Genomic DNA, 12,371 nt, shown 5'->3' on the forward strand with positions numbered 1-12,371 from the left:
CAATTTTTCTTACTCATAAAATTAAATTCCCTTGAAAATACTATTCTCTTCAAATCATAATTTAGAGCTGCAGTATGATATATTTCATGCTACTAAGTAGGGTAATCTTATTCAGCTTTGTGCATGGAGGAGTATATTCAATAAATGAAAATATCTACCTCTATAGCTCTTAAAAACTGGTGTTTTGTGTTTATCCATTTACTTAGGCCTTCTTAAATGTCTTTGGAGGAAGTTTTGTGAATTACTTAAAATTTTTTTACAGCAGTGTCCAAGGCCTGAGAAATACTATGAGGTTTGGCTGGTGACACCTGGTGGTTAGACATGATAATTACACACAACATGTAGCACAGGCTTTACTACAAGCCACAAAAGCACCTTGTATTTGTCCATTCTCACACTGCTAATAAAAACATTCCTGAGACTGGGTAATTTATAAAGAAAAAGAGAGTTAATGGACTCACAGATCCACATGGTTGGGGACCCCTCACAATCATGGCAGAAGGTGAAGGAGGAGCAAAATCACATCTTACATGGCAGCAAGCAAGACAGCATGCGCAGGGGAACCACCCTTTATAAAACCATCAGATCGCATGAGACTTATTCATTATCACAAGAACAGCATGGGAAATCTCGCCCTCGTGATACAATTACCTCCCACCACGTCCCTCCCATGACAGGGAGAATAGGGGAGCTACAATTCAAGATGAGATTTGGCTGGAGACACAGCCAAACCATTATCACTTCTCTATAAATCAGAGTTCCTGGTTGTAAGCAACCAAAACAAACCTTGCTTACTTGAGCAGAAAGGCGGTGTCCCTTGAGGACAATGTCTCCACTTAACAGTAACATTATGGGCATCAGGTTCAGAATCTGGATGCCCCAGCTTGCTGCTCCTTGACACTGGAATTTACGTCACCACTGGCAATGTCACCTCAGCCTCCTTGAATCTCAATATCCAAATTCAAAGCCTAGATTAGGATGCATCTAATTGGACTGACCACAGTCATAGACCAATACCAAACCTGCAAGGAAGGCTGGGACATTTTGGCTTATTTAATGAAATATGGGCTTTGCCTTCCAAGATACTTATGGTGCAGAATTGACTACTGAGGAAAGGGGTCTGTATCTGGAGCACACAGCCAAAGGACAAATGTCTACTGGACACCTTAATCTCACTAGGCATCAGGCATAACCACAATGCATTTTCATCTTAATGACACACAAGACTGCAAATGTTTTATGCCATCAAACCCTTTGATGAGCTTTTACAAAAATAATTTCGTAGTAGTTTTACAAAGAGATGACTAAAAAATAACTTGACAAAGTAGCCACTATCGTCTTCCCTCTTCTACTATCCAAACACCTACCTATCTTCTCTTTCTCTCTCTTTTTTTTTTTTTGAGACTGAGTCTCGCTCTGTTGCGAAGCTGGAGGGCAGTGGTGCGATCTTGGTTCACTGCAACCTCCACCTCCCAGGTTGAAGCGATTGTCCTGCCTCAGCCTCCTCAGTAGCTGGGACTACAGGCATGTGCCACCACGCCAAGCTAATTTTTGTATTTTTGGTAGAGATGGGGTTTCCCCATGTTGGCCAGGAGGGTCTTGATCTCTTGACCTTTTGACCATCTCGGCCTCACCAAAGTGCTGGGATTACAGGTGTGAGCCACCCTGCCTGGCTCTATCTTCTCTTTTAACTCCAGTGTCTTCCCTGAGACATTCTGTTACTCCAGGGGTTTGGTCTAGGTCCTGTTGCTTGCTGCATAGAAAGCCAATCACTGAGTCAAGGAGTATTGCTGGGGAAGAAGGCCTTATTTGGGTGCTGCAGCCAAGGAGAATAAAGGATCAGTCTGGAATCCATCTCCCCAAGCAACTAAAATTTGGGGTCTATAAAGTAGGGAAGAAAAGTAACTGTGCGTGGGAAAACAGGAATTAAGGAGGGGTAAGAAAGAGGACTTGGTCAACAGGCAAGTGGCCAGTTAGGCAGTCATGGTGAGTGAGGCATCTGGTGTCTCATTGTTTAGATGTGATAATCTGGTAAGTTTCAGTTCCTTGAAACATTCTGGGAGGCTTGATGGTTGGTTTACCGAGAAAGGAACCCAGATAAGACAAATATAACTTTCTTAAGTTTTACCCTGGGAGGGTCAATTTCTAAGTTTATTCAGAAGAAACCCAAAACATCTGTTCTTTGGGACAGTTGGGCTGGTTTTAATTTCTTGCCACTCAAATCACTTTCCTTTCTATTCCTACCTACTGCTTACTCCCAGAAGTAATTGCTCCAATAAATTATCATGTAGTACTTGTTATGCATTTTTATTATTTAAATTTTGCATCACCTTGCCTTCCATATAAAGTGACATCAGGCAAGCCTTTTCATCTCTCTAAGCCTCAGTTTCCCCATTTGTAAAATGGAAATGTAATTATAAGCCTTATGTAGTTATTACAAGTTTAAAAAAAAATATTTACAAAGCAGTTAAGCACAATGCCTGGGATTTGATGAGTTTTGCAAAATGATGGTAAATATTATTTCACATCTTTATCTGATCATGAACTCCTTAAAGGCAAGGACTACATCTTATTCATTTTGTTTTCTGGACATGGGGTCTGGTGCTCCATGAATGTTTGTTGAATTGCATTTCCTGCCCCTGAATAGAAGCTAGGTCTCTACATATGCTTCTATATCTCAATTTATTTATAGGCCTCTTTGAGACCTTTAAGTGATACACTTTACAAATAGTCATATATAATAATAATATCTATTTATTATTTGAGTCTTTTTCCTCAAAACTATGACTAACAGAAAATTAAATCTCTCCACAGGTCTTCTAGAGTGCACTAAAGCAGAAGATAACATTAGATTTTTATCTTACCATGAAAGTATTATCTGAAAGACAGTTAAAGCTTTGTGTTGTTCAACCAGTACATCTCACTTCATGGCTCCTTATATTTTTTATTCTAAAGTCTATCTCTTGTCTAAAACCTGCTCGACTTCCAATTTATGAAAGGAAACCTTTTATAGCTGCTTGGAATGCTCCAACAGATCAGTGTTTGATAAAATATAATTTAAGACTAAATTTGAAAATGTTTCCTGTGATTGGAAGCCCACTGGCCAAGGCCAGGGGGCAACATGTCACTATATTTTATGTCAACAGATTGGGATACTATCCGTGGTATACATCACAAGGGGTCCCCATTAATGGAGGTCTCCCACAGAACATAAGTTTACAAGTACATCTGGAAAAAGCTGACCAAGATATTAATTATTACATCCCTGCTGAAGATTTCAGTGGACTTGCTGTTATAGATTGGGAATATTGGCGACCACAGTGGGCCCGGAACTGGAACGCAAAAGATGTTTACAGACAGAAGTCAAGAAAGCTGATTTCCGATATGGGAAAGAATGTATCAGCTACCGATATTGAATATTTAGCCAAAGTGACCTTTGAAGAAAGTGCAAAAGCTTTCATGAAGGAAACCATCAAATTGGGAATTAAGAGCCGACCCAAAGGCCTTTGGGGTTATTATTTATATCCTGATTGCCACAATTATAACGTTTATGCCCCAAACTATACTGGGTCATGCCCAGAAGACGAAGTCTTGAGGAACAATGAGCTCTCTTGGCTCTGGAACAGCAGTGCTGCTTTATATCCTTCTATCGGTGTCTGGAAATCCCTTGGAGACAGTGAAAACATTTTGCGCTTCTCCAAATTTCGTGTGCATGAATCCATGAGGATCTCCACCATGACATCTCATGATTATGCTCTGCCTGTATTTGTCTACACAAGGCTAGGGTACAGAGATGAACCTTTATTTTTCCTTTCTAAGGTAAGAAGCTTCTTGTCCAATGGTGGGGGATTTCCTCCTTATCTCTAAAAGGACATTACTTTGTTAATTATGTTCTTTGAAGAATTGATTTCAATTAATGGTCTGTTATATGGGAGCATAATTCTTCCTTGACTAGTCATGCATTTAGACTCTTCATTTATGGAAACTGAATTTTGATTATCTTATTCATTATTATTCTCTTAAGGAACAAAGTAAGGTGAGAAAGGGTTAAAGTAGATACCAGCAACTACTACATTTCCTGCACACCAACTTTAACTGTACTCACTTACAATCGGGCATTTTGGAAGGTTATTGAAATGATCGGCAGTGAGCAGGTTAGACAATCAAAAAGGATGTTTTGAAATGGAGTGTTTGCTCATACATGTGGAAGCAGAATTGTCTAGCCACTTAAACAAAAAAATTCTAGGGAAAGTAGTGGGTATTTTAATCTTTGTTTTGTTTTGTTTTTTTTCTTCAAGATGGAGTTTTTTGTTCTTGTCACCTAGGCTGGAGTGTAATGATGCAATCTCGGCTCACTGCACCCCCCACCTCCTGGGTTCAAGCGATTCTCCTGCCTCAGCCTCCCAAGTAGCTGGGTTTACAGGTGCCCACCCCCCCCCCCAACCCAGCTAATTTTTGTACTTTTAGTAAAGACGGGGTTTCACCATGTTGGACAGGCTGGCCTTGAACTCCTGACCTCAGGTGATCCACCCTCCTCGGCCTCCCAAAGTGCTGAGATTACAGGCATGAGCCACCGTGCCCAGCCTAATCTTTGGATTTGGATAATTTTGTGTAACCTTTCTACATTGAGAAGACTCAGGACTTGTGGAGGGCTTCACATGTGTGATGCAGTGATGTTTTAAGGTATTGCTGGATACCAGTGGTTTAATATATTTTAACGGAGGCATTTTTCCTTTCTCCACCATTACAAATTTCAACTCACCAATATCTGTTAAAGACATTCTGAGTTCTAGGCATCCTAAGGAGGAGGCATAGAAAACACCCAGGTGAGGGCTCTACAGTGACCAGGTATCTTTGGAACATAAATGGAGTGTATTCATCAGAGGGAGAAATGACGCATGTGTATGAAATATGGTAAATACCATACCTCCAACATCACTCATGAGGTGAAGGAGGAAGGAAAAAAAGTCTCTGTTGTGAACTTCTATTCATACCACCCAGAAAAATCAGTGAAAAATGATTGAATGAAGAATAATGGGAAGTCAGTACCATCTGAAAGGTTTTAAAAAGTTATCTAGGCCAGGTGCAGTGGCTCACGCCTGTAATCCCAGCTCTTTGGGAGGCTGAGGCAGGTGGATCACAAGGTCAGGAGTTTAAGACCAGCCTGACCAAGACAGTGAAACCTCATCTCTACTAAAAATACAAAAATTAGCCAGGTGTGGTGGTGGGTGCCTGTAATCCCAGCTACTCAGGAGTCTGAGAAGAGAATTGCTTGAACCCGGGAGGCAGAGGTTGCAGCGAGCCGAGATTGTGCCACTGCACTCCAGCCTGGGCGACAGAGCGAAACTCCATCTCAAAAAAAAAAAAAAAAAAAAGAAAGTTACCTAAATCTTTACAAAATAATCTTGACTCTGGAATGGAATCAAAATTTAAATACCAGTTTCTTTTGTAAAATGTCTTTTCTATATTTGACTCAACCAAGTTCCTTTCTTTAGTGATAATAAATTGACTTTTGGAAGAAACAATAAACTCTGAGGGACAAAACGTTCATTTCAAAAGATGAATTTAGAGTACTGGGACATTCTGCACATTCTGTGAACCTGGTATAAGCTTCTTTTTCTAGTAGCTATAGCCACGGAAATGCTTTCTTTCCTCAGGAAAAAAGGAGCAACAGTTTGGGTTTCATCTCATTCTGCACTCTTTTTTTCCGAGTGGCAAGCTATTTCCAAGTGTTTTAAACTATAAGTGTACCCACCATTGTACCCTATTGACTTTAAAAATCTGCCCATAATTTTTTTTTTTTTTTAGATGGAGTTTCCCTCTGTCTCCCAGGCTGGAGTGCAGTGGCGCGATCTTGGCTCACTGTGACCTCTGCCTCCCAGGTTCAAGTGATTCTCCTGCCTCAGCCTCCAAGTAGCTGAGGTTACATGCATGCGCCGCCATGCCCAGCTAATTTTTGTGTTTTTAGTAGAGACGGGGTTTTGCCATGTTGGCCAGGCTGGTTTCGAACTCCTGACCTCAAGAGATCCACGCGCCTTGGCCTCCCAAAGCGCTGGGATTTTAGATGTGAGCCACTGCGCCCGGCCCCGCCCATAATTTTTTAAAAGCCTGATATTCATTTGTACCAAACTCTTAATGACCATTAATGGCTTCCATTTCTGATTTTCCCAACAATGTCTGAATTTTAGAATGCACACACACATACAGTTAAGATTACAAAAAAGATTCACTAGTAAGTAGCAAATCTCTTAACCTCCCTGGACTTAGAGTCTTAGTGTCTTCATGTACAAAATGGGACAATATTACCTGCCCCACTGACCTAGCAAAAGTATGATGTAAATCAAATAAGAACATGCATATGAAAACTTGAAGCTCTACAGAAACCTATGTGATATGGCTATTACTTTTTTAACAGCCATCAAAGCCTTAAACTTAAACATGGGATATTTAAGAGTGGTATCTCAGGCAATAGCTATAGCGTGGGGATATAGAGGCAGTCAAACATCATTTCACACAGAAGATTGCCTGTATTATTTACATATAAATGCAACCTAGACATAACCTGATGCTGTGCTTTTAAAACATTTATTATTTATTATTGGTTTTTCGTTTTTATACATTTACGGGGTGCAAGTGCAGTTTTGTTACATGGACATATTGAGTGGTGGTGAATTCTGGGCTTCTAGTGTACCCATCACCCGAAAAGTGTATATTTTACCCAACAGGTCATTTCTTATCCCTCACTCCCCTCCCACCCTTGCACGTTTTGGAGTCTCCAGTGTCTATTATTGCACTCTGTATGGCCATATTTACCCATCGTTTAGCTCCTACTTATCAGTAAAAGCATGATATTTTACTTTCTGTTTCTGAGTTATTTCACTTAAGATAATGGCCTCCTGTTCCATCTGTGAGATGTGCTTTTAAAAATTAACAACAGGAGTTTCCTTGCCTATAGATTTAAAGATATTTATCCTTGTCATTAATTCATGCTGTCTCTGGTAAGGCACAAAGGCAGCTCATTAGTAATGCTCCAGCTCCCCACAGTGGGCACGTTGCTTACACGCACTCTGGTAAGCGTCAGGGACTGACACCAAAGCGTTGAGTGAATCCCCTGAGTAGCCCTACCCTCTACTTCTGAAACCTTGATTCAGGTCCAAGGATCATGTGTAGGTGCAAAGCACCCAGTGCCACACTGGGACTGGGGAGGCTCATTTTCAGTACATCTACTTTGTTCCTTTCTTTTTCTGTAATGTGACAACACCACCGTGGCTCAAGCTTTCAGGTGGTCCCAATCTGTTCCCAGAGGCACTTTATCTGTGACTTTCCTAGCTGGGTAGTGCCCTTGATTTTCTGATCCCCAAAACATAGCTGCTTTGTGATTCATTCAGCACCCTACTGTCTGTGAGGTGATAGTGAACTAATTTGGTGAGAAACTGATTTGAAAACTAATTTGGAAGAAACTGACAGCAACCTCAGAAGGTGTGGCTTTCACCAGAAACATCTGCCGCTTACATACTTACTATAGACCAATAACCTATAAATATAAAATGTAAATGTTATGTCCTTATTCTCCTTTGATGACAATGCCTTCATCAAAAGGAGAGCTGTTGGGGATTTCTGCCCTGATCATACCATGTGACTATATGACACCATTTTCAGGGAAGTTTCAAAGTGAGCGGAGTGAGGAGTTCTGCTCCCTTATGTCTTTGCCCAAAGAGGGAGTGGACACAGACTCAGCAGAGTCTGCAGTCTTGGTACTGCAGGGATGGCTCCTCCTCTGTCCCTGTTCATCGTGCCATTGACAATTTTCAAAATCCTTTCATTTATACTATCTCATTTGAGCCTCTCAAAACCTTCTCTCCTTCCTTTCATGTCAGCTATGACCTGTTCAGCAGATATTATAATCATAAGGAATGAAAATGGATGTTAACCTGAAAGGGAAATTAGTTTAAACCAAAATCTCTTTCCTTGTTGAAAGTCACAAGACAATTGCCCAGAAAAAAAAAAAAAAACTTTAAAAACTGATACTGTAAAACCTTTTTTTGAGTGTTAGACAATAAAAGTGTCAGATAAAGAGGCTTATCTCTCAAGTATTAATATTAAGTGCCCAATGGCAAAATAGCATTTACAGTTCTGCTTTTATTTTCCACCAAATCACCTAATAACATTTTCTAGCATTTAATTGGTAGAAATTCACCCTTGGAGTAAAAGGTGAATGCTTAGTATCCTAAAGAGTGGGGTGAGGGAATGTGTTGTAATTTAATAAACTAGGAAACCAACTACATACATTCAAATCTTAATTTGCTCCAGAAAACGGCCTAGATCCATGTTAATCTTTAAACATTAAAACAATAACCCTTTAAGATTATAAAATCAAAATTCTCTCTGCTAAAACCTTACCTTTGTCTGTCTTAACCATATTGCAGAAAATTCCAGCGACTTTACCATGACTGGATGAGTCATAAATAAAGCCCATTAGGTCAGGTACTTAGAAATTAAACACACATAATTTCAGGGACAAATATAAAAGCTGGACCAAATCAGAGCCTGCAAGCCCTTAACGTTGCTTCTTTGCCTGGCCTTGGAATTGAAATGACTATGGGGATGAAGTGTCACTGGGGCATGTTGCAAAATGGAAAAGGAACCTGGTTAACAGGATCGCATTTGGAGAAGGAAAACTTTTGGATTCTGTTTCCAGGGCACGTACATATGACCTGGTATGTGGGTATGTGCCTCCGATTTATTTCAATTAAATAATTTCTGATAACTATTTACAGCCTTATTGCCTTCAATATAATATCCTGCATGGCAAAATATGTTTTTCTTTAAAAATATTTATATGTTTTTGCATATGATTACAGAGTGTGATTTTTGAGCATTGGTTTATTCAGCATTTGTGTCAATCTAAGAAAATAGAAAATAGTATCTAAGGAGTATATGAGCTCAGTACCAGCCCTGTTATACTGAACTCAGACTCTAATCCTAATCCCTGGTGGGTTTTTTTGTTTTTTGTTTTTGAGGCGGAGTCTCACCCTGTCATCCAGGCTGGAGTGCAATGGTGCGATCTAGGCTCACTGCAACCTCCGCCTCCTGGGTTCAAATGATTCTCCTGTCTCAGCCTCCGAGTAGCTGGGATTATAGGCGCCCACCACCACGCCCGGCTAATTTTTTTTTGTATTTTAAGTAGAGACGGGGTTTCACCGTGTTGACCAGGCTGGTCTCAAACTTTTGACCTCATGATCTGCCCTCCTGGGCCTCCCAAAGTGCTGGGATTACAGGCGTGAGCCACTGCGCCCGGCCCCTGGTGGGTTGTTGTACATTCAAATTAATAATGAACTCTACTGTCTTCAATCTAGCAAGATCTAGTCAGCACCATAGGAGAAAGTGCTGCCTTGGGAGCTGCAGGCATTGTTATTTGGGGAGACATGAATTTAACTTCATCCAAGGTAAGTCAGTATCTTGAAGGTATGTTTAATGTTTTTTATTAAAAGTATTTCTCTGCTTTCTTGGAGAGCTTAATGACCTCCATAGCAAACCAGCTTTAGAATAAATATTCCAAATCAGTGCCTGATACATAGAAAAGGCTAAAAAATATTGTGAACTTTTATAAAGATAGTAATCATAACACTGACATTTGATGAATATTTATGATGCGCTAAGGTTGTGCTAAGAGATTTTTTGAGTCGGATTTGCTCACTTGCTGGTCATATGAGGTAGTGACTATCATCCTCATTTACAGATGGTGAAACTGGAGAGGAAACCAACTAGGTTAATAGCTATTTAGGATAGTTAGTGGTAGAATTGGCATTAGCCACAGTTTGATGATGGACACCTTGCATTTAATGACTATAGAAAATGTGTTATATACTATTTTGAGAGGTAGAAACAGGTGGTAACTTTTTAATTCTCCACAATGAAGTTACTTTTTCTCTACAGAGAAATCAGCTGAAAATTATCAGCATTTAAAATAAGATTTATAGCGGGGCACGGTGGCTCACGCCTGTAATTCCTGCACTTTGGGAGGTGGGATCACTTCAGGCCAGGAGTTCGAGACCAGCCTGACTGACATGAAGAAAGCCAGTCTCTACTAGAAATATAAAAATTAGGCGAGTGTGATGACACATGCCTGTAATCCCAGCTGCTCGGGAGGCTGAGGCAGGAGAATCGCTTGAAGCTGGGAGGCAGAGGTTGCAGTGAGCCAAGATGACACCATTGCACTCGAGCCTGGTTCAAAGAGTGATACTCCATCTCAAAAAAAAAAAAGAAAAAAAAGAGATTTATATGGCTCTTCAAATTTCTCTCAGCTGAGATTTTTTTTTACTCCAGGAAAGATTCCTAGTTTTCCCCAATCCACATTAATCACAATCTCTTCCATATTTCCAGATGCAGTTTGTTTATATTTCTATAACGTAATGCATTTTACCTTGAATACTGGCACCCTTGCCACTTTTTGCTAAATTGAATTTTTTTGCAAGTCCATGATGATCTGATATTATTCTCAGAATTTCATAGTCTCAATTTGTTGCTACTGAGATAGTGTTCATGAAACTGTTTATGCCTATGCCCACATATGAGAATTAGGTAGAAACTGAGAGGATTAATTCCTGGCTTTCCAGGTGTGATATTTCCACCCCAGTCCCCTGGTGGCTCATCAGAAGAGCTTCATCAGGAAGGTGGGTGCACACAGGTGGCCTCTGTTTAGAACACGTAATAGGAACCATGTACACAAAAGTTACTTAGCCATATAGGCTTTCATGTGTTTGAATTGTATTAGAAGTACAGGACCCAGGACAGTTGATGGAAATTAACAGGAAAATCCAGAAGGCTATAATACTTGGTAGAATGGTGGCATAAGATGATTTGACAATAAATGATGGACTATGATTCAGGCTCTAACACAACCATGGAAGGCCCCACATACCTGAATGGTAGCTGAGGGCAGCAGTTCTGGTACATTCCTAATTTGGGTTTGTTCCTTTTCCTTTTATACCCATTAACTTGGGAGCTAGAAGGAAGAAAAAAAGAATGTAAATTGCAGAAAGGCAAGGTCTCATGTGCTTTTTCTGGGGGCTATTTGCAAGTTCAGTTGCTTAGCCTGATTGTAACATAGTATCCATCTCCTGCCCCTCAGACCTTTCCCCTTTCTGATTTGGGACCCTTGTTATAGTGCCCAGGGGCCTACAAGTTCAACAACTGAACCAAGCCATTATGTTTTAATCAAGACCAAAGAACTGTGCTAGAAGCTCTAATTCTATCAGTACCAGCGAGAAACACGAAAATCGATTTCTTTGTACATTTCTACCAGGGAGAAACACTAAAATTGATTTCTTCCTACATTTCTAGGCCAACTGTACAAAGGTGAAGCAGTTTGTGAGTTCTGATTTAGGGAGCTACATAGCCAATGTGACCAGAGCTGCTGAGGTATGCAGCCTTCACCTCTGCAGGAACAACGGGAGGTGCATAAGGAAGATGTGGAACGCGCCCAGTTACCTTCACTTGAACCCCGCAAGTTACCACATAGAGGCCTCTGAGGACGGGGAGTTTACTGTGAAAGGAAAAGCATCTGATACAGACCTGGCAGTGATGGCAGATACATTTTCCTGTCATTGTTATCAGGGATATGAAGGAGCTGATTGCAGAGAAATAAAGACGGCTGATGGCTGCTCTGGGGTTTCCCCTTCTCCTGGTTCACTAATGACACTTTGTCTACTGCTTTTAGCAAGTTATTGAAGCATTCAGTTGTGAGATAATTGAGTTTAAAGGGAATTGTGTGGCCTTTAGCCTAGTCATTTAAAGAAGGATGTAACTTATAACATTTTTTTCTCTTATGAATTCTATTGAGAGATATTATAAGTAGACATTATGTATGTCACTTAACATAAACAGAAACATTATTTTATTTGCCTCCAATCTGGCTAGGAAACCAGATCTGGAGTAAAGTCAATGTACACTTCCTCCTTATTGGAATATTTAAGTTGCATTTAAACTAAAACTAGTATAATTTAGTCTTTTCATGAATGTACATACATAAAATTATACATAAAAAATTAAATTATTCATTTCAAAGACTGTTTTTTCAAGTTGGCAGTTTATTTAAGGACACATTACTAAGTAATCATCTGATTTAACAGAAGGGGTCACCTCGTCAACTGGTCCACTGAAGAGGACTAAATCCAGTTTCTATTCTAGCCTCGGGTTCACACTAGGTTTCTGTTTCCCACTTGGACTCATTAAATGCAGAACCATTCCTGGCATAGCTTCTCATGAGGGGCCGGAGACTGAGGTAAGGGGGAGCCATTACCAACTTGCAAAGCACCAATTCTAAGATGGCACTTTGAGTCCTTCCTTCATAGACCCTGGCAGTCTGAACA

The 12,371-nt window shown here is 40.2% G+C and overlaps 1 protein-coding gene across 1 annotated transcript; it reads left to right on the top strand.

Annotated features, from left to right (window-relative positions):
- The first annotated feature begins 2,814 nt into the window (after nt 1-2,814).
- On the top strand, nt 2,815-12,066 carry HYAL4 (hyaluronidase 4). Its single transcript, XM_009454133.4, has 3 exons — nt 2,815-3,819; nt 9,357-9,446; nt 11,344-12,066. The coding sequence occupies exons 1-3, from the start codon at nt 2,866-2,868 to the stop codon at nt 11,728-11,730; spliced, it is 1,431 nt and encodes a 476-aa protein (XP_009452408.3). The 5' UTR covers nt 2,815-2,865; the 3' UTR covers nt 11,731-12,066.
- The last annotated feature ends 305 nt before the right edge of the window (nt 12,067-12,371 follow it).

Source organism: Pan troglodytes, chromosome 6, assembly GCF_028858775.2.
Source record: "Pan troglodytes isolate AG18354 chromosome 6, NHGRI_mPanTro3-v2.0_pri, whole genome shotgun sequence".
In the NCBI taxonomy this organism is placed as follows: Eukaryota; Metazoa; Chordata; class Mammalia; order Primates; family Hominidae; genus Pan; species Pan troglodytes.

Excerpts from the sequence above, each read along its gene's own strand:
- HYAL4 (XM_009454133.4), top strand. The coding sequence starts at position 2,866 with ATGAAAGTATTATCTGAAAGACAGTTAAAGCTTTGTGTTGTTCAACCA. Across the intron at positions 3,820-9,356 it reads CTTTATTTTTCCTTTCTAAG|CAAGATCTAGTCAGCACCAT; the intron begins GTAAGAAGCTTC and ends TCTTCAATCTAG. Across the intron at positions 9,447-11,343 it reads TGAATTTAACTTCATCCAAG|GCCAACTGTACAAAGGTGAA; the intron begins GTAAGTCAGTAT and ends CTACATTTCTAG.